The sequence below is a fragment of the Gigantopelta aegis genome, chromosome 14 (assembly GCF_016097555.1).
Source record: "Gigantopelta aegis isolate Gae_Host chromosome 14, Gae_host_genome, whole genome shotgun sequence".
Taxonomy (NCBI): Eukaryota; Metazoa; Mollusca; class Gastropoda; order Neomphalida; family Peltospiridae; genus Gigantopelta; species Gigantopelta aegis.
In genome coordinates, this window is record NC_054712.1 from 33,242,053 (window position 1) to 33,262,249 (window position 20,197).

Consider the following 20,197-nt stretch of genomic DNA (forward strand, 5'->3'; position numbering starts at 1 on the left):
GGGGGTGTGTTCGATGGGTTCGACCGAACCCCCCCCCCCCACCCCCCCCCCCCCCGAAATCGCTTTTTTTTAATAATTAATATATCTGACATTGATATCTGACATTATTATATTTACTCAACATAGAAATATATGCCCAATATCTCTGCAATCTATTTTGGAACCCCCCTTTTCAAAATCCTATGTACGCCCATGTATAAGGTTGCAATCGAATCACTACTAGGGGTGACTATTGCGGTCAGTTTTACCATTGCAATAATATTGTGATAGTTAAAATACTATTGTGATAGCATTGCAATAGTGATAGTACTATTGCAATAGTATTGCAATACTATTGTGGATTCTTAAATCGCTTGATAACAGTAATATGAATAGATATTTCGCAAAACTATTATGTATGTATGTGTGTGTATGTACATATATATATATATATATATATGTGTGTGTGTGTGTGTGTGTGTGTGTGTGTACGTATGTTTATATTTGTTTATTTGTAATAATGTCACAAGGTAGTGAAACCATATTTAATAAATTTATAATGTAAAGACCACACTTTGTCGTTGTTATGCTAAGCAGCTTTCACTGTGCATACTATCGAAACTATAGATAGTTGAGCAAACAATTGCGATAGTTATCGATAGTTGAATTTAACTATCGATGCATATCTATCGAGACACGGACTATTGCAACATATTGATAGTTCGCTGTATTGTTACACCACTAATTTTTACATGGATTACAACTGATGTTGCGGGTAGAATTATGGAAAAAGAAAGAAATGTTTTATTTAACGACGCACTCAACACATTTTATTTACGGTTATATGGCGTCAGACATATGGTTAAGGACCACACAGATTTTGAGAGGAAACCCGCTGTCCCATTACATGGGCTACTCTTTCCGATTAGCAGCAAGGGATCTTTTGTTTGCGCTTCCCACAGGCAGGATAGCACAAACCATGGCCTTTGTTGAACCAGTTATGGATCACTGGTCGGTACAAGTGTTTTACACCTACCCACTGAGCCTTGCGGTGCACTCACTCAGGGTTTGGAGTCGGTATCTGGATTAAAAATCCCATGCCTCGACTGGGATCCGAACCCAGTACCTACCAGCCTGTAGACCGATGGCCTAACCACGACGCCACCGAGGCCGGTCAGTTATGGAACGATGTTTTGTTGTAGTTGCTGCTGTTTTCGTTGCTTGTCCTTAGTGTGTGTGTTTTTTTTGTTTTTTTTTGTTTTTTTTATGTGATAAAGATGAGTACAAAATATAGTCCCCATTATTTTGTTATCGTATTCTAGTTTACTATATTTAGTATGGATCACATTTTGGTGATGCGCAGTTAAAGGTGCAATATCCAGTATATTTGTATGTATTTACAAACTGGGGCTGTTTTGCTAAATATTCTTGGAAATTTTATTTACCTATTTTTTTATATATATATATTTTATTTTTTTTGTTCCTGGTTACCTGCAGCTAACGCTTGTTTGGAAAGTCTGCAACCACACTAGTAGACTAGACATGTACCAGTATTTGTTTTATCGCAAGTACAAGATTCTAACAGGTGGTCGATGCACGGTTAATGGGCCTATAATTGCTGATAATAGCCCGTTTATTGTTTAGGGCCAGACGTGCCCGTCTCGGCTCAGAGTATTGATCGTCGTTTGCAAACATTTCAGCAAACAAAGCTTTACCTGCGACAGGTAAAGTGCTTTCCATTGTTCAGACAACGGCGGATAATTACACACCGAACTTGTTGCTTGGTAAACTTGAAAACATTTTTTTTTTTTTATTCGTTTGACTTAGCGCGAGTCAAATACCAATATTTCTTTGTACAGAAGGGTGATGCATAAATATGGTTTACCATTTAAAAGGAATTCTGTGAGAACAACCAGAAGGGACTTTTTTTCTTTCTGTGTTTCTCCCTTGTCTTTGCCAAACGACTGAGACACGCAAAGCGAATTGATTTACTTTGTGAAGTTAACACCAGTCAATAATAATAAAACTCGATAAAACGGTTTTAACAATGACAGCAATGCCACGTACGGAGTGATGGCTTTGTATGATTTGATATGGGACATAAGAAATACACACACACACACACACACACACACAGACACACGCACGCACGCACACATAAACATATACATACACACACATGCGCACACAGACGTAATATTTGTTTTGTATATAGATGTACATAGAATACTTTCTTTAAATGCTGCTGTTTTAAAATCCCTCTAGATACCCTAGTTATTTGGTAATTCTGACATATGGTATTAGAGAAAACCCCACTGGAGTCGTTTTTTCCGTTCCAACCAGTGCCTCACGACTGATACATCAAATGTGACCAGTATCTATGAGGATGAAAGTGCATATACAGATCCCTTGTGGCATTTTCGATAGGAGTAACCTAGGTTTCCTCTCTCTCTCTCTCTCTCTCTCTCTCTCTCTCTCTCTCTCTCTCTCTCTCTCTCTCTCTCTCTCTCTCTCTCTCTCTCTCATCTCTCGTCTCTCTCTCTCTCTCTGTGTGGGTGTGTGGTCTGTATCTCTCTCTCTCTCTCTCTCTCTCTCTCTCTCTCTCTCTCTCTCTCTGTCTCTCTCTCTCTTCTGTCACCATTTAGCCGTAGTTTAAAATGTACTGCGGTACCAGTAATATGTATAGGTTTTTTTTAATTAACTTAGTTTGAACCTTATATGGGAACGGGATTTAGGTCAGTCGATAGAGTGCTCGCATGAGGTGCTTGCGTCCCATTTTCTGATTGGATTGGGTTTTTCTGCCCCATCCAGTGCCCTATGACTGGTATATCAAAGGCCGTGGTATGTGCTGTCCTGTTTGTAGAATGTGCATACAAAAGATCCCGTGCTACTAATGGAAAAATGCAATAGGTTTCCTCTAAGACTATGTCACAATTACAAAATTATTTACACCCAACAGCTGATGATTAATTAATCCGTGTGCTCTAGAGGTGTCATTAAATAAAACAAATTTGAACTTAGGATCGTATGATGTGACCTCCTCGGCGGACCAACTGGTTTTCCCTTCCCAGCCAATTACCCATGACTGACATATCAAAGGTAGTAGTATATGAAGTCCTCTCAGTAGAAAAAAAGAAATGTTTTATTTAACGACGCACTCAACACATTTTATTTACGGTTATATGGCGTCGGACATATAGTTAAAGACCACACAGATATTGCGAGAAGAAACCCGCTGTCGCCACTTCATGGGCTACTCTTTTCGATTAGCAGCAAGGGATCTTTTATATGCACCATCCCACAGACAGGATAGTACATACCACGGCCTTTAATATACCAGTCGTTGTGCACTGGCTGGGACGAGAAATAGCCCAATGGCTATGTGTTGTGCGCAACAGAATATTTGATGGTATTGCGTTTGTTTTATTTTTGTTGTTGTTGGATGGGTTTGTTTGGTGATGATTTTTTGTTGTGGTTTTTTTTTTGTGGGGGGGGGGGGTTGGGGGGGGGGGGGTCATTGTTTTTATTTGTTTGTTTATTTGTTTGTTTTGTTTTGTTAGTTCTTTTGGGGTGGGGATTTTATGTTTTGTTTTGTTGGGGGTGGGTTGGGCGGTAGGGTTGTTGTTGCTATTGATAGTACCTTTAAAAATACATCCTATTTGAATCACCAAGATGAGGGACAAATTAAAAAAAAACCCCACATCTGGTGATCATAGATACAAGACTTTATTCGATTTAAACATTTTTAGTTGAGGAGTACCAGACGATTAATACCAGGTGATTAATACACTCGGAAATAAAGTAGATTACTTCTAGATGTAATCCCTGCTACACACGGGATTGTTAAATTAGTGTGTGGTGATCTACTAGGCTTTCCTCCCAAAATACGATCACCGTGTAGATAAGCAGACCGCATTAGCCGAAGCTATATACACGGCCGCCGTGTGAATAGCCACTTTTATGTTAAGTGGGAATGAATGAATGAATGAATGAATGAATGTTTAACGATACCCCAGCACAAAAAGACACGTCGGCTATTGGGTGTCATAAAAAGGTGAGTACATTTAAATACTATTTAATATTAGTTAAGTGAGAAAGATGACAACGCCCATTGCAGTTGTATCTATCGAATTCGTCTATGTACGCAGTATTTAGCACGATGTATGTATGGTAATTGACTGGGTGCAAAAAGATCCTTGCGAAATGCGGCATCGGGTAAATACAAAGACGACTGTCGACAGTGGAGATAAAAAAATTAAAAAAAGCTGTCAGAATGATGGAAAACTGATAAAAAGGCTTTGTGTATTCTATTATAGCGTTCAAACAAGAAACAGCATTTTATATGCTAGCGTGGCGTTAGCTATACATTCATTTCCTACGTATAAATGGTTTCATCATTTTAGGAAGGAAGGAAGGAAATGTTTTATTTAACGACGCACTCAACACATTTTTATTTACAGTTATATGACGTCGGACATATGGTTAAGGACCACACAGATAATGAGGGAGGAAACCCACTGTCGCCACTTCATGGGCTACTCTTTTCGATTAGCAGCAAGGGATCTTTTAAATGCGCCATCCCACAGACAGGATAGTACATACCACAGCCTTTGTTACACCATTTATGGAGCACTGGCTGGAACGAGAGATATCCCAATGGGCCCACCGACGGGAATCGATCTTAGTTCGAACGCGCATCAGGCGAGAGCTGTATCACTGAGCTACGCCCCGCTCCGGCACTGCTAGATCCCATTGATTAATTAATCATCATTGGCTATTCGATGTTAAACATTTGATAATTCTGACACGTAGTCTTCGCTAGAGTTTCCATTAACAGCAAATGATCTTTTATATGCACTTTAACACAGACAGGACAGCACATACCACGACCTTTGATACACCAGTCGTGGGGAACTGGTTGGTACGTGGAAAAAAACTCAGTGGGTTCGTCCCAAGAACCTCAGGCTAGTCTAGTAGAGAAAAAATGAAATGTTTGATATCCAATAGCCGATGATTAATAAATCAGTGTGCTCTACTAGTGTCATTAAACCGTGATTTTCTTAATGTATATGTTTTCATCATTTTTTTTTTTTTTTCTGCAACTAACGAATTTGAGAACTAATGTTTGTACAATAATGACTATTCTTGGCCAATAACATAAATGCACTTTCAATTAGGACAGGATTTCCAAATGCGATGGGTTTGACATTTTGCAAAATGGATTCATAAGAAAATAATTCTTATGGTTATCAAAGCAGAAATTTCACATGAGCCAGTTTTGCGCGTCGGTTTTTTACGTACCGCATCCACGCCAAAAACCTCGCACATGGAAAACGACTCTTTGTTTTTGAAAGATTTACTTTCCCCCCCCTTCTTGATTTTAGCTTAAACGTAAATAAATTGAAATGAGTAAAATTCGTTTTGTTTAACGACACTATTAGAGCACATTGATTTACCGTTTGATATTTTTAACATATAGTCTTAGAGAGGAAATCCGCTATATTTTTTCCATTAGTAATAATTTAGGGATCTATTATTTGCACCATCCCATACACAGAATAGCATACACCACGATCTTTGATATACCAGTCGTGGTGCATTGGCTAGAACGAGAAATAGCCCAATGAACCCACCGACGGCGATCGATCCTAGACCGACCGTGTATTAAACGAATGTTTTACCACTGAGCTGGGTCCCGTCTCTTAAACAGAAAACCCGCCAGCTTTTCCCATTAATAGCAAAGGATCTTTTATATGCACCATCCCACAGATTCGAAAAGAGTAGCCCATGAAGTGGCAACAGCGGGTTTCCTCTCTCAATATCTGTGTGGTCCTTAACCATATGTCTGACGCCATATAACCGTAAATAAAATGTGTTGAGTGCGTCGTTAAATAAAATATTTCTTCTTCTTCTTCTTCAATCCCACAGACAGTATACAACATACCACGACCTTTGATATACCAGTCGTGGTGCACTGACTAGAAAGAGAAATATCCCAACGTCATGGCGTCAGTATTCTGGTCTGCGTCACCGCCAAGACAGGATCATAAATATAGTACACAGTTTTTTAAGTTTCTAAATATGAATATGGAACAGAGCATCGCCATCTGCATTAATATATAATGAATTCAATTTAAATATTTCAGCATGGAGGGTAAAAACTCTGCTCCACTGGTTGCTCAAGATGCAACAATAAGGTTCTTTTTATTTTTTCTCTTTCCGCTTCTTCTATGTTGAACAGTTGTGAAGCAGTTGTTCGGACTATTTCTGACGGCGCGAACAATAGACTGGTTTTCGTCTCTTAGTTCTCGCGATCCCCTTGTGAACAAGATCTGTCGCCTTCTATTGACAGCGCGTGAAGCGGTAAGATAATAGACAAAATGAGTGATATTAAAACGCGTTTACGCTCAGTCAAAGACCGTGGCCCCGGTAATTGTGGATAACGGTAAAATCTGTAGATGCCCATCTGTTGGTTTCTCGGTCCATCATGGCCTACAGGAGGCGCCGCCCATCTGTCGGGGTCACATGACACAAAACGTGCAGTAATTAAACGCGATTTGCTATTAGCGTTAGCTGATTGAGCAGCGAATGAGCAATGATTCATGCGCGGACTGGGTAAAGAGTTGTGTGTCCCGCGGTACTTCAAAGCACTTTTTCTTTTTCTTTTTTTTTGGTCATCGCTCCCCGACAGGACATCAAATGAACTTGTAGATGTAACATCAAAGTTCCCGTGAACGAGACTTCGCCCATGCGTGACGGGAGTTGAGACTGGATGACAAGTCGCGTGCTAGCCACGCGCCGCTAACAATCTGGGAAAATGAAACTGGCTTGTAAGGACAAGAGTTATGACGTGTTTGAACAGTAAAGATTTTGATGTCAGAAACTCCCCTATTCACGCGCATTGTCTTGTCCGTAATTAATGCTGCTAGTAAAAATATTAATTTGCTGATTATTCTGCAGGGCTGTGATATAAACTACATTCATTAAATGTACAAATTAAATGAACTATAGTATCGGCGTTTGTGGCGCAGTGGCTAAGTCATTGTGTTTTTTTCTGGTAATTGCTGGTAACTGCTGGGTTCGCATCCCAATACCGGCTCTAACCCATACGGCTCAGCGGGAAAATTATAGTTTATTTTGTTTAACGACACCACTAGAGCTTATTGGTTTTTTAATCATTGGGTATTGGATGCCAAACATTTGATAATTCTGAAACGCAGTCTTTAAGAAAAAATTAAAGAATTGTTTTATTTAACGACGCACTCAACAGTTTATTTACGGTTATATGGCGTCAGACATATGGTTAAGGACCATATTGAGAGAGGAAACCCGCTGTCGCCACTTCATGGGCTACTCTTTCCGATTAGCAGCAAGGAATCTTTTATATGCACCATCCCACAGACAGGGTTGTACATACCACGGCCTTTTGATATACCACAAACAGGGCAGCACGTATCATGTCTTTTATTATACGAGTCGCGTGACACTCGTTGGGACGGATGGGGGTGGTGAAGAGAGTAAGAAAGGGTCCGCTGAGGAGATTCGTTCCTGCGACAAAAGCACCTCAGGCGAGCGCCTGGCTACACCTACTTGTATCTATTAAACAAGTGGTCGTTAATAACCTCCTCTCGTAGAAAGACAGTTTGCCCAGAACGGCGTACTTGAACCTTCTTATATTTAGTTTGGTTGTTTAAACTTGAATTTGCTAATTGGCCACAAATGTTTTGACCAAATTCACAAAAATGCCAATCATGTTTTGCGTCCAACTTAAACTATATAGTAGTTTCTCGAATATCCAGTTTTGTCGGCACTAAGGGTGGATAGATGCTGGCGACCTTAAGATTCACTGGTCAACATCACCACCACCACCACCACTACCACCACCATCATCACCACAAGCCCACACATACAAACCCATACCTCGACAAGCTGACTGGTGTATCAAAGGCCGTGTTATATGTGCTATCCTGTCTGTGACTGAGATGGTGTATATAAAAGATCCCTTGCTACTAATGCAAAATTGTAGCGGGTTTCCTTTCTAAGATATATGTCAGAATTACTAAATGTTTGACATCCAATAGCCGATGATTAAAGGGGAGGATAAGTCAAATATGAGCCTTATGTGTTGGAAAGATGCATACCCGGACCACCAACACATACTGACACTTTAAGAAATGAAAAACGCGTAATTTTAGAGTTAATAAAAAAAAAAACGTGATTATTCCTGCTAACTGGGGTCAGCCATTTTGTTTCGTTTTTGTCGCGTGAGATAATCTAGTTTGGAAGAAAGTGTCGTCAGCTCCTACCAACTCCTGTATGCACACGAACGCAGTAATTTACGACAGGACGCTTCCCTTTCATCAACCTGACTTGTAAAACAACATAAATGACTTGATAATGTAATAAACTATTTAACTAAATATATTTCAGTTTGCATCAATATAACAAAATGGGGTTATAGTATTTTTCTCTTTTAAAAAATCCAAAGAAAAAAATGCATACTAGTAGGCTACGTTGGAGCAAAAATATTCATAATACCCAAATGCTAATTTTCTTTTCTTTTGAACTACGTAATTGGTCAGTTCTGCGATTTTAGATGGGAAAGTATTCTTAATCAAGGGTTTTACAGAACTATTTACAGTAATAAGGCATAACGGCTGATAATGTCTATTACCATTTTAGGAATGGCAGGTTATTTCACCATATACTGTGATGTTAATAATATCGGTACGTATTTTTGTGCCTAGATGGCAGTAATTAATTGCCTCGTCTGGTTACCTACCAAATATACACCTGCCAATGAGGAATCACAGGTGGACTTGACTTCAACTTATTTTCGTGCTTATTTCCAATTAGGGTTCAAGCACGCTGCCCCGGAGAGAGAGAGAGAGAGAGAGAGAGAGAGAGAGAGAGAGAGAGAGAGAGAGAGAGAGAGAGAGAGAGAGAGAGAGAGAGAGAGAGAGAGAGAGAGGGTGTAGTGGCCTTATACCTACCCATTGGACCCTTAAGAACTCGCTCAGAGAGCCGGTACGGGGCTGCGAACTCTGCGAGGCCGGTGCCACTGGTGGAGGCAAGTACACGATAGACAAATTAACTAAGACAACACTCCGATTATCATGTTAGTACGTAGGTTAATGCATGGACGAAACATGATACAGTTATTTCGACCACTTTGACAATGGTGGTTTATTTTGTATTGAAAAATAATATATACTTATTGCGTCACATTTAACCGTTTTATTAATTAAATATAATAATATACTTATTGATATTAAGCAATAATGTGCATTATATATCGTCGAATATGCATACCAGTCCAAAAGCCTTGCGCGAGCATTCCTTTAATAAATCATTGTGCTCTAGCGGTGTCGTTAAACTGACAACCGATTTCGTCTCAAATCTCAAACAGTCAGCTATTCTGCGATTTGTCCTGTTAATCAGAGATGGAAGTCTGACGTGGAGCAGTGTCCCGTTTCCCCGGTAACACGTAGATTCGTCGTGCAGGTGGCGCGCTTGTTGGAGTGCACATTTTTTGTAGTCCTCTATAAAAATATTTTATGACATCATTCCCAAATGAGGGGCAGAACGTAGCCCAGTGGTAAAGCGTTCGCTTGATGCGCGGTCGGTTTGGGATTGATCCCCGTCAGAGGGCCCATTGAACTATTTCTCGCTTCGGCCAGTGCACCACGACTGGTATATCAAAAGGCCGTGGTATGTGTTATCCTGTCTGTGGGATGGTGCATATAAAAGATCTCTTGCTATTAATGAAAACATGTAGCGGGGTACCAAGTGTTTGACATCCAATAGCCAATGATTAATAAATTACTATGCTCTAGTGGTGTCGTTAAACAAAACAAACTTTAACTTTTTTCATTCCCAAAATGAAGCGGAATATAGCTCAGTAGTAGAGTGCCCGTCTGAGGTGCGATGGGTCGTAGGGTCCATCGTTCATGGTGGCAATAAGGGTTTCTTCTTTAGTCCAACCAGTGTCCCACGATGTGTACCTCATAAAAGGCCGTGGTATGTACTGTTCTGTCTATGCGAAAGTGTATTAAAACAATATCCCTTTGCTACTTTATTGTTGTGGTTAGCCCATATAGTGGTTGCGGGGTTTTTCTTTGTTTTGTTTTGAGATATTTTATTGATCAAAAAGAATCAAAAGGATTGCACAACAGGCAGATCTTATATAAGTGCTCTCCTAAACAAGATGGACATCAGACAATATTCATAATCATATATATCTAAAGCATAATAACAATGTCTAATGGCATAAAATATTTAACATAATTAATATTTTTTAATATATAGTAATAAAAGGTACAGAATAGATAGAATAGAAATGGGATAGTTGAGAAAATATAGTAATGATCCTGTTGTTGGAGCTAACCTTATATGGGGCAGTAAGATCAGAATAATAAGTTAGTTCAACTCGAATCTCTTACTTTCAGCTATATATTTATGTACTGCGTTAAAAATTAAATGGTTTTCTTCAATTGGTAGGTTTATTGACCCGGATAGTAGTAGATCAATGTCTAAGATATCAAGGTAATTCCGTAACGAACAGGTTTTTTCTTTCTTTCTAGACTAAATGTCGAAATAAGCATATGCTGTTTATGGAAAAAATTAGAGGTTTCGACACAAGGCTATTGACACCCACTAGACGATGATTAGTAAACTATTGTGCTCTAGTGGTGTCGTTAAACAAAAAACAAACATTCCTTTCCTTTTATTCCCAACAGGTGATGAGTCTCAGGTGTAACTGCACGTGACTAATTGTATTTTTATGGTAAATATACATGGTATGTTTAAGTTCAGCTCTTTCATCTTTCATACTATACGATATTATGCTCAGTAAAACAAATACTTAAAAAAAATTAAACCACTTATAAGTCGGGGATAAATGTTAAATGTTCATAGTTAAAATAATAGTGGTACACAGGTCTTCACTCTTAATAATAAATAGTTTTCATTTCAAATAATGAAGAGACACGAATCATATAATGGAACGTAAATATACTCCTCACATAAAAATAAATAAATAAAAAATAAATAAATAATAAATAAAAAAATAAAACCTTTTGTTTTGTGTTGTCGTCTTATTGTATCACTGATATACGCACGTCTATGCTAAAACACATCAATTTTTTTTTATATCATTGCAATCATTGCGAATTAGAAATCAGTGACTTTAAAATATATTCTATATAAGTATACTGCTGGGGGTGGAGGATTTGCCGTCACCCCCTCCGTGTTGTACCCTTATGCAATGCATAAATGAAAGTTTAACAATACCTAGAATGAACACGGGACGTCAAACGTTTACGGCGGTCGGTTTGGGATCGATTCCCGTCGGTGGGCCCACTGGGCTATTTCTCGCTCCAGTCAGTGCACCACGACTGGTACATCAAAGGCCGTGGTATGTGCTATCCTGTCTATTGGATGGTGCATATACATGATCCGTTGCTGCTAATCGAAAAGAGTAGCACATGAAGTGGCGACAGCGGGTTTCCTCCCTCAATATCTGTGTGATCCTTAACCATATGTCCGATGCCATATAACGGTAAATAAAATTTGTTGAGTGCGTCGTTAAATAAACAATTTCCTTCCTTCAAACTTTTACATGTCAAAGAACCAATGATATACAACATAAAATAGAATTAGTTTTCACAAAAATGTATGTTTTTTGTTGTTGTTTTTTTTGGTTTTTTAAATCAATGTTTAAAATATTAAAAATAGTGTATAGAACTGTCGTATTCAAGCGATTTAAACCACAACTAAGAGCTATGAGACACAAACACCCAATAGGCGATATGTATGGGTTTTTTGCTGGGGTGTCGTTAAACAAACATTCATTCATTAAAACATCAAAGATTTAAAAAGAACACCACCTGTATAGAAATAGATTTATGTATAAATATCACTGATTGATGATTACGTAACTTACTTTAACGCTTTAAAGTCACAAGCCCTAGTTTCAAATGTAAACATGGACACTAAGTTTGGTTTGTTTGTTTTGTTGAACGACACCACTAGAGCACATTGATTTATTAATCGTCGGCTATTGGATGTCAGACAATTAGTAATTTTGACATATAGTCCTATAGTCCGTCCCATCTTTCTATTACAATGTTTTTTTTGTAAATAATTTCAGTTTGGTTTGACGTAAGAAGAAAAGTACAACTGTTTTGGAAATAACAAAGAAATATAATTTGTGTATGCAATTTACAAATCATTCGGCTCGGAAATAATAACTTGTAGTAAATTACATAGTATGAAAAAAATGCGATCCCTGTGGGACGGACAATAGACAGGAAACCGCTACGTTTTTTCCATTAGTAGCAAGGGCTCTTTTATGTGCACCATCCCACAGACAGGATAGCACATACCACGGCCTTTGATATACCAGTTGTGGTGCACTGGCTTGAACGAGAAATAGCCCAGTGGGTCCACCGACGGGGATCGATGATACCAAACCGACTGCGCATCAAGCGAATGCTTTACCACTGGACTACTTCCCGCCCCCACAAAGTGTGGTTAATTTGCAAACTTATAACACATTTGGATAAATTTACAACAGAGTGAAACACGAGTCTGTGGTGTTAAAATGGGGAAATACTCTTAGAATAGACCACAGCACGTTATTCTCAGAGAATTTTTGTTTTTTAACGACAACTCTGGAGCACATTGATTAATTAATCATCAGCTATTGGATGTCAAACATTTCGTAATTCGGACTCGTAGTCAACAGAGGAAACCCGCTACATTTTTCCTAATGCAGCAAGAATCTTTTATATACACTTTCCCACAGATAGGAAATCACATACCACGGCCTTTGCCCAGTTGTGGTGCACTGGATGGAACGAGAAAATTATCTGCTGAATGGATCCACCGAGGTGGTTCGATCCTGCGACGCAAGCACCTCGGGCAAGCACTCAACCGACAGAGCTAAATTCCGTACTTTATTATCAGAGATACGTGCTTTTTAAAAAAGATACGTGCGTTTTTTGAAAACATGAAAAATGCATTTTGTGGTATTAGAAATATCAAAATGACCAGAAACACTTCGCATGTACAGAAATGGAAAAAGAAAGAAAAGTTTTATTTAACGACGCACTCAACACATTTTATTTACGGTTAAGGACCACACAGATTTTGAGAGCAAACCCGCTGTCGTCACTACATGGGCTACTCTTTCCGATTAGCAGCAAGGGATCTTTTATTTGCGCTTCCCACAGGCAGGATAGCACAAACCATGGCCTTTGTTGAACCAGTTATGGATCACTGGTCGGTGCAAGTGGTTTACATCTACCCATTGAGCCTTGCGGAGCACTCACTCAAGGTTTGGAGTCGGTATCTGGATTACAAATCCCATGCCTCGACTGGGATCCGAACCCAGTACCTACCAGCCTGTAAACCAATGGCCTAACCATGACACCACCGAGGCCGGTGTACAGAAATGGATGATCTAAACAATACAATCTAAGTAACATCTGATTTCAATTAATAAAAACGGCTCTAATAATGAAAAATATTCAGTAGTGTTTTAAAACTAAAAGTGCCTGTATTCACCACTCCCCGTCGGTGGACCTGTTGGGCTATTTCTCGTTTCAGCCAGCGCTCCACAACTGGTGTAACAAAGGCCGTGGTATGTACTATCCTGTCCGTGGGATGGTGCATATAAAAGATCCTTTGCTGCTAATCGAAAAAGAGTAGCCCGTGAAGTGGCGACAGCGGGTTTCCTCTCTATATATCGGTGTGGTCCTTAACCATATGTCCGACGCCATATAACCGTAAATAAAATGTGTTGAGTGCGTCGTTAAATAAAACATTTCCTTCCTTCACCACTAAAACCCCTCCAAAAATGCACCCCCTGCACCATGGTGGGGAACAGCATACAAAGCATTTATATTTGTATTTAATTTTATTTAATTGCTCCTTTGAAAAAAGAAATATATATACCGGTATATATACATATATATATATATACATACATACATACATACATACATACATACATACATACATACATACATGTGTATATATACTCTTCAAAAAAGTAGGGGAATCTGAAATATTAATGTTAATATCAACTATTAGACCGAACATAAGTTTTGACAACAGACATCCTAATAAAGAACGTTCAGGTCTGTTTATCAACACACCGAAACACATTCCATAGTCTGCACTTGCATCAGGCAGTTGCCCCGTACACGTGCGTGGGGTGTCATTCTCGATTTTGAAACGCCATATAACCGTAAATAAAATGTGTTGAGTACGTCGTTAAATAAAACATTTCCTTCCTTCCTTCACCACCCCCCCCCCCCCCAAAAAAAATGCACCCCCTGCACCATGGTGGGGAACAGCATACAAAGCATTTCAAGATACTACAAACACCAAGACCACCAGACTGTATTTATCATTATTGATACTTTTTTTTTTAACAAGAAGTTGTAAATAATTAATTTGATTAAAAAGCCGTGATAGCTGAGCATATTTTACACTGTTTAGTAACTGAGGTAAATGGTTTTAAATTCATTTTGATGGGGGGGGGGGGGGTTTCTTTAAATTATTCAGTTTGTGATATCCAGTTTGACAGTTTGTTGACCAATGCCCTTTATCAACTCAACGGACGAATGCATTACACTAACACTAAATGAATGAACATCAATTAATACAGCATTTTGTAGGATATCGGGGGTGTTCTAGGGGGGTGTCTTTTTTTCACCCCTTTTTCTTTTACCCATACTCATCCTAAAAAAAATTATTTTGCAAGGGATGTTTTTATCGACTTTATTTATATCTTAAAATGTGTACGCTTGCATTAAATTACCCTCCCCTCCTTGTACGCTTGTGAAATTTTTTATAATTCTGATCAGTCCTAAATTATTTTATTTTATTTAAATTTAATGTCTTAAAGATATATATCTGTGACATAGAACATTGTCACACTTTGCATATATTTATGACAGCGGGCGTATATTTATTGTTTTTAAAAGACGTTTGTCGAAAATAAAGTTTAAGTTAATAGCGATTCTTGGTGGATTCTCAATAAAAAACAGCCTTCTTCAGTTACCGCTAGCCAATAAAATCTCCTTGCGAAAAGATGGCTATAATTTAATTTTATCTCGTCCATTCTTAAGGTTGGTTCGGATGGGATGGTCGTCCCTACACTAGGGGGATTTGTCACGACACATGCCCCATTGTTGGGCTCCTGGCGCGTGTGCAGAAGGAGGCGGTTCCACAACCAAACCGTCGCGTGCTTTGAGTGGCTGTCAAAAGTCTGTCAGAGGAAGCAGACGACACAAGTCTAATTCGCGCCCAGTGTCAAAGCGATCATTGCTGTTCGGAGCAACAAGAAAGCAACTGTTATCTGCCAGCATCTACAAGTCGTATGCTTCTCTTTTTCGTTTTTTTTTTTTATCAGCTGTCGTAGATTATTACTTTGAGAAACAATTTTTGAATTTAAAAAGAAAAGGGAAAAAAAAAGACGGAAAAAAAGAGAGAAAGAAACTGTATGACGTGTTATTGGTTTACAAGTGACAAGCAGAATAACTTGTGTATAGCTGCCGTGGTGGTAGATTGAACCAATATCGATCATACTTAGTTCTGAGAGAGGTCCGGGCACGCGAAACGTCCTTAATGGGTGGATTGTTAGCACTAGAGTAACGTCCTCTGATTAGCTGAAGCCATCTGCCTTAGTTCACACTGGGACCAGCGCCTGTTTCACGAAGCAGACGACATTTCCGTGAAATCCAACGTCCACCAGAGTCCACCATGCCGCGATCGTTCTTGGTGAAGAAGTCGAAACTAGACGATGATCGGTCCTACCACAAATACAGAATGCGGGACACCTACTCCCACCCGGTGGATACCCTGAAAGCTGTGGCGCCCTTCACCCCTCTTTCGCCGCTGGCTGTCACGGTTAATAACGGTAAGATAATTTTTATTTTTTATTTTATTCTACAGGTAGCATGACGTTACTTAATTTTTCTATAGAATAATCATTATCTATAGGCCCACTGTCACTAGCTTATCGTTAGAGATTCAGTTCATGCATTATATACAGTCGATTTTCTAGAATTCCAATACAGGCCTTTGGACGTCTCAACGCCAACTTTTAAGGTGACTGCATTTGAAAAATGAAAGAATTGATTTACGACACCGTAGTGCTTTGATATGTCATCGGATATTATTATTTTCTTTTAAACTTTTAATAACTGCGACTCAAAGTTAAATTTTGTTTTGTTTAACGACACTACTAGATCACATTGATTTATTAATCATCAGTTATTTGGATGTTAAACATTTGGTAATTCTGACAGTCTTTAGAGGAAGCCCGTTATATTTTTTTCCATTAGTAGCAAGATATCATTTATATACACTTTCTCACATACAGGACAGCACATATCACAACTTTTTGATATACCAGTCATGGGGCTGTACTGTCAGTCGTTTAAAATGCCTGTTTAGTCAAAATCATGTAGCAATAGCAGCAAACACGGGGAAAGTATCTTTAATATTGCTAGCCTGTGTCACAATTTACGGCATTTAATACAGGGCTTCTAGATTATGGTAGCCCCACTCCCATGGTTAGTGATATTCGATGTTGGGCTAGTAAATAACTACTATTGCCATGCCCGACGGCTAATATAGTGTCACATAATTTATGAACTTTTATTAAATAATATAGCATTAAAAATATGAACACTGCACATCGTAGTCCGATCAAAAAAAAAAAAAAAAAAAAAAAAAAAAAAAAAATATATATATATATATATATATATATATATATATATATATATATATATATATATATATATATATATATTGCGTTTCAGCTGGAAATACCATGTTTACATTACAACTACTTATTATGTAGGTCTCTTCATTTATTCTTAGAACTTAGAAGTAAATGTTAAGCTGGTCTTTTCACAAAATGTTAAGCCAGTGAATATTTAAAGTATCACTGATCGCCTTTGAAATGCCTTGATTACATTTGATGTGTTTTTAATTCCATCTATAGTTAAGTGATTTATTATGACATTAAGTCGGTTATTTAATTTTTCACTCTATTATCGCTTAAATCACAAAAGATGATTTTCCAGTAATTTACCGTAATTCGACCTGAAAGCCATGACCAGATTTGTGATTGTTGTTAAACATTCATTCGTGGCAGAACGTAGCCCAGTGGTAAAGCGCTCACTTGATGCGTGGTCAGTTTGGGATCGATCGCCGTCGGTGAGCCCATTGCGTTATTTCTCGTTCCAGCCAGTGCACCACGACTGGTATATCAAAGGCCGTGGTATTTGCTGTCCTGATTGTGGGCTGGTGCATATAAAAGATCCATTGCTACTAATGAAAAAATGTAACGGGTTTCCTCTATAAGACTACATTTTCGAATTACCAAATATTTGACATCCAATAGGCGATGATTAATAATCAATGTGCTCTAGTGGTGTCGTTAAATAAAACGAACTTTAAAAAAAACATTCATTCATTCATGTGTGTGTGTGTGTGTGTGTGTAATTAAACTATGTGTCTGTCTAACAGTATGTCAGTGTACGTGTGTGTACGTGTGTGTGTGCGTGCGTGTGTGTGTGTGTATGTGTCTGGATTTATGGATCAATGTATTGATATTGGAGTGTGTATATGTGTACACACACAACCATCTTACAATAATTTCTCGCTCCAGCCAGTGCACCACGACTGGTACATCAAAGGCCGTGGTATGTGCTATCCTGTCTATGGGATGGTGCATATAAAAGATCCCTTGCTGCTAATCGAAAAGAGTAGCCCATGAAGTAGCGACAGTGGGTTTCCTCTCAATATCTGTGTGGTCCTTAACCATATGTCTGACGCCATATAACCGTAAATAAAATGTGTTGAGTGCGTCGTTAAATAAATCATTTCTTTCCATCTTACAATATTTACTTAGTTTCTAATTTTGGAGAACATTGTATATGTTGGATTCAACATTTTTTTATTTCTATAAATGAACTAGAGCGATCAGTGGAATCATCCCTTTTCCCGTTCCAACTAGTGCTAGTTTATTCTCGTATAGTACACGATAAGACCGTGTGTTACCAATGTTTGATATCCTCCAACCGATGATTGAAATTTTGATTTTGTTACTCAAGTGTCGTTAAGTAAATATTTCTTTACACTAGATATTGTCTGCCTGGATATAATCATTATATATTATTTATCTCGTATGTCACTCAGGTCCACAGGGATTTGTAGCCACATTTACCTGTTCGCGATACTTCAACAAGTCTGTACAATATAATAGATTGATGATCCCGTAAAGTTAGTTACACGATCCACAAATTTAAAAAAAAAAAAAAAAAAAAAAAAAAAAAAAAAAAAAAAAAAATCACATTATAAATGTTTACTATTTTTATATACATATACAAGAGGTTAAACAAAGAAACAATCAAATATAGAGTTCAGTAGGCTAAACTAATGAAGAAAATTCAATTTCAAACTCCACAAGTGACAAGCAGACGACATTCTTCATTATCTGTAGACTTGTTGAAATGCCGTAAAGATCATTAGAAGTCCTCGCGCTCATGTCGTACTGCTAATTTGATACAAGTTGTATAACTTAAAGCAATAAAGATCTTGTAACTTGATACTTGATGCTTGATATTTTACCACAATGATGCTTCATCACTAGATAGATACACACTTTTCTCCATCGTCATGTAGGCCTACTGGACTTCGGTTGAAAATATGTCATAGACGTATCAAATATAATTACAGTCGAAACATTATACATGTGTATTGTTAAATTGTAATGCCACTTTAAAATGCCATGGCTGAATCGAACTCAATCGGTAGAGTTTTTGCTTGAGGTACCTGGGTCGAGGGCTCGACGGGCGTACTGCGTTTTCCGTTTCAACCAGTAGGCCCTACCCCCACAGCAGTGGTATGTGCTACCTTTATAAAAAAAATAATTAAAAATGTTTAACGCCACCACTAGATCACATTGATTAATTAACCATCGGCTATTGGATGTCAAACATTTGGTAATTCTGACATATAGTCTTAGAGAGGAAACCTGCTACATTTTTCCCATCAGTAGCAGGTGATATTTTATATGTAGGCCTACTTTCCCACAGACAGAAAAGAACATACGTTTAAATAAAGACATTGAAATATTTATTAAATACAAATTAATGTGTTTTTCAGGATATATTCACGATGTCCTGACACCCCAGTCGATTCAGGATGGAACCGAGTTCGAGAAAATGCCAGAAGGGGCGTCCATGTCGACAACATCGGAAGCCGTCGTCACCAACAACGTCAAAGAAAACAAAGCCTTAGAACCGGACGTGACGTCAAACTCGGGCTCGAGCCTCGTAGACTACAGCCCTTCGTCTCCGGCGTATTCGTACAGCTCCGACGTCGGCGTTACCATTGGATACACGTACGATGCCTTCTTCGTAAGCGACGGCCGGTCCCGGAAGCGGAACGCCGAAGGAATTCCGGAGAAGAACGTCGCCAAACTTCGGTACACGTGCAACGAGTGTGGGAAGGACTACGCGACCTCGTCCAACCTCTCGCGTCACAAGCAGACGCACAGGAGCCTCGACAGTCAGCAGGCGAAGCAGTGCCCACACTGCAACAAGGTGTACGTCAGCATGCCGGCGCTATCCATGCACATCCTGACCCACGAACTCAAACACACGTGCAAAGAGTGCGGAAAGTCCTTCAGCCGACCTTGGCTCCTGCAAGGTCACCTTCGATCTCACAGCGGTGAGAAGCCGTATGGTTGCGCCCACTGCGGCAAGGCATTCGCGGACAGGTCCAATCTGAGGGCGCACATGCAGACTCACTCCGCCTTCAAACATTACACGTGCAAAAGGTGTGACAAGTCCTTCGCGTTGAAGTCGTATTTGAACAAACATTACGAATCGGCGTGTTTTAAAGATGAATGACAGGTTTTTTGTATCTTCTTCTCTTTTTTTTTTTTTTTTCATGATGGACGGGAAAAAAATGGAAGTAATTACTTCGCAATAAGTAACATAATACGCTTGTAGACTGGTTTATGTGAAAACGTCGAGATTTCTGTCTGTACAAGTCTACGGAGTCATCAAGATTCACTGCAATGCTGAATACATTCCGCTCTGAAATCGGTCTGGAAAATGAGACAGGACATGGCTGATGTGAAGATAATATTTGAACGGAGTGCGGTTACGAGCATAGCCTAATGAAT

General features: G+C 38.8%; 1 protein-coding gene across 1 annotated transcript; it reads left to right on the forward strand.

The window, feature by feature from the left end:
- The first annotated feature begins 15,753 nt into the window (after positions 1–15,753).
- On the forward strand, positions 15,754–19,919 carry LOC121389196 (transcriptional repressor scratch 1-like). The gene is made up of 2 exons (XM_041520799.1): positions 15,754–15,910; positions 19,171–19,919. Exons 1-2 carry the CDS (start codon positions 15,754–15,756, stop codon positions 19,917–19,919), a joined length of 906 nt encoding a protein of 301 aa, XP_041376733.1.
- The last annotated feature ends 278 nt before the right edge of the window (positions 19,920–20,197 follow it).

Coding starts and splice junctions, on each gene's coding strand:
- LOC121389196 (XM_041520799.1), top strand. CDS start 15,754: ATGCCGCGATCGTTCTTGGTGAAGAAGTCGAAACTAGACGATGATCGG. Junction 15,911..19,170: donor GGCTGTCACGGTTAATAACG/GTAAGATAATTT, acceptor TGTGTTTTTCAG/GATATATTCACGATGTCCTG.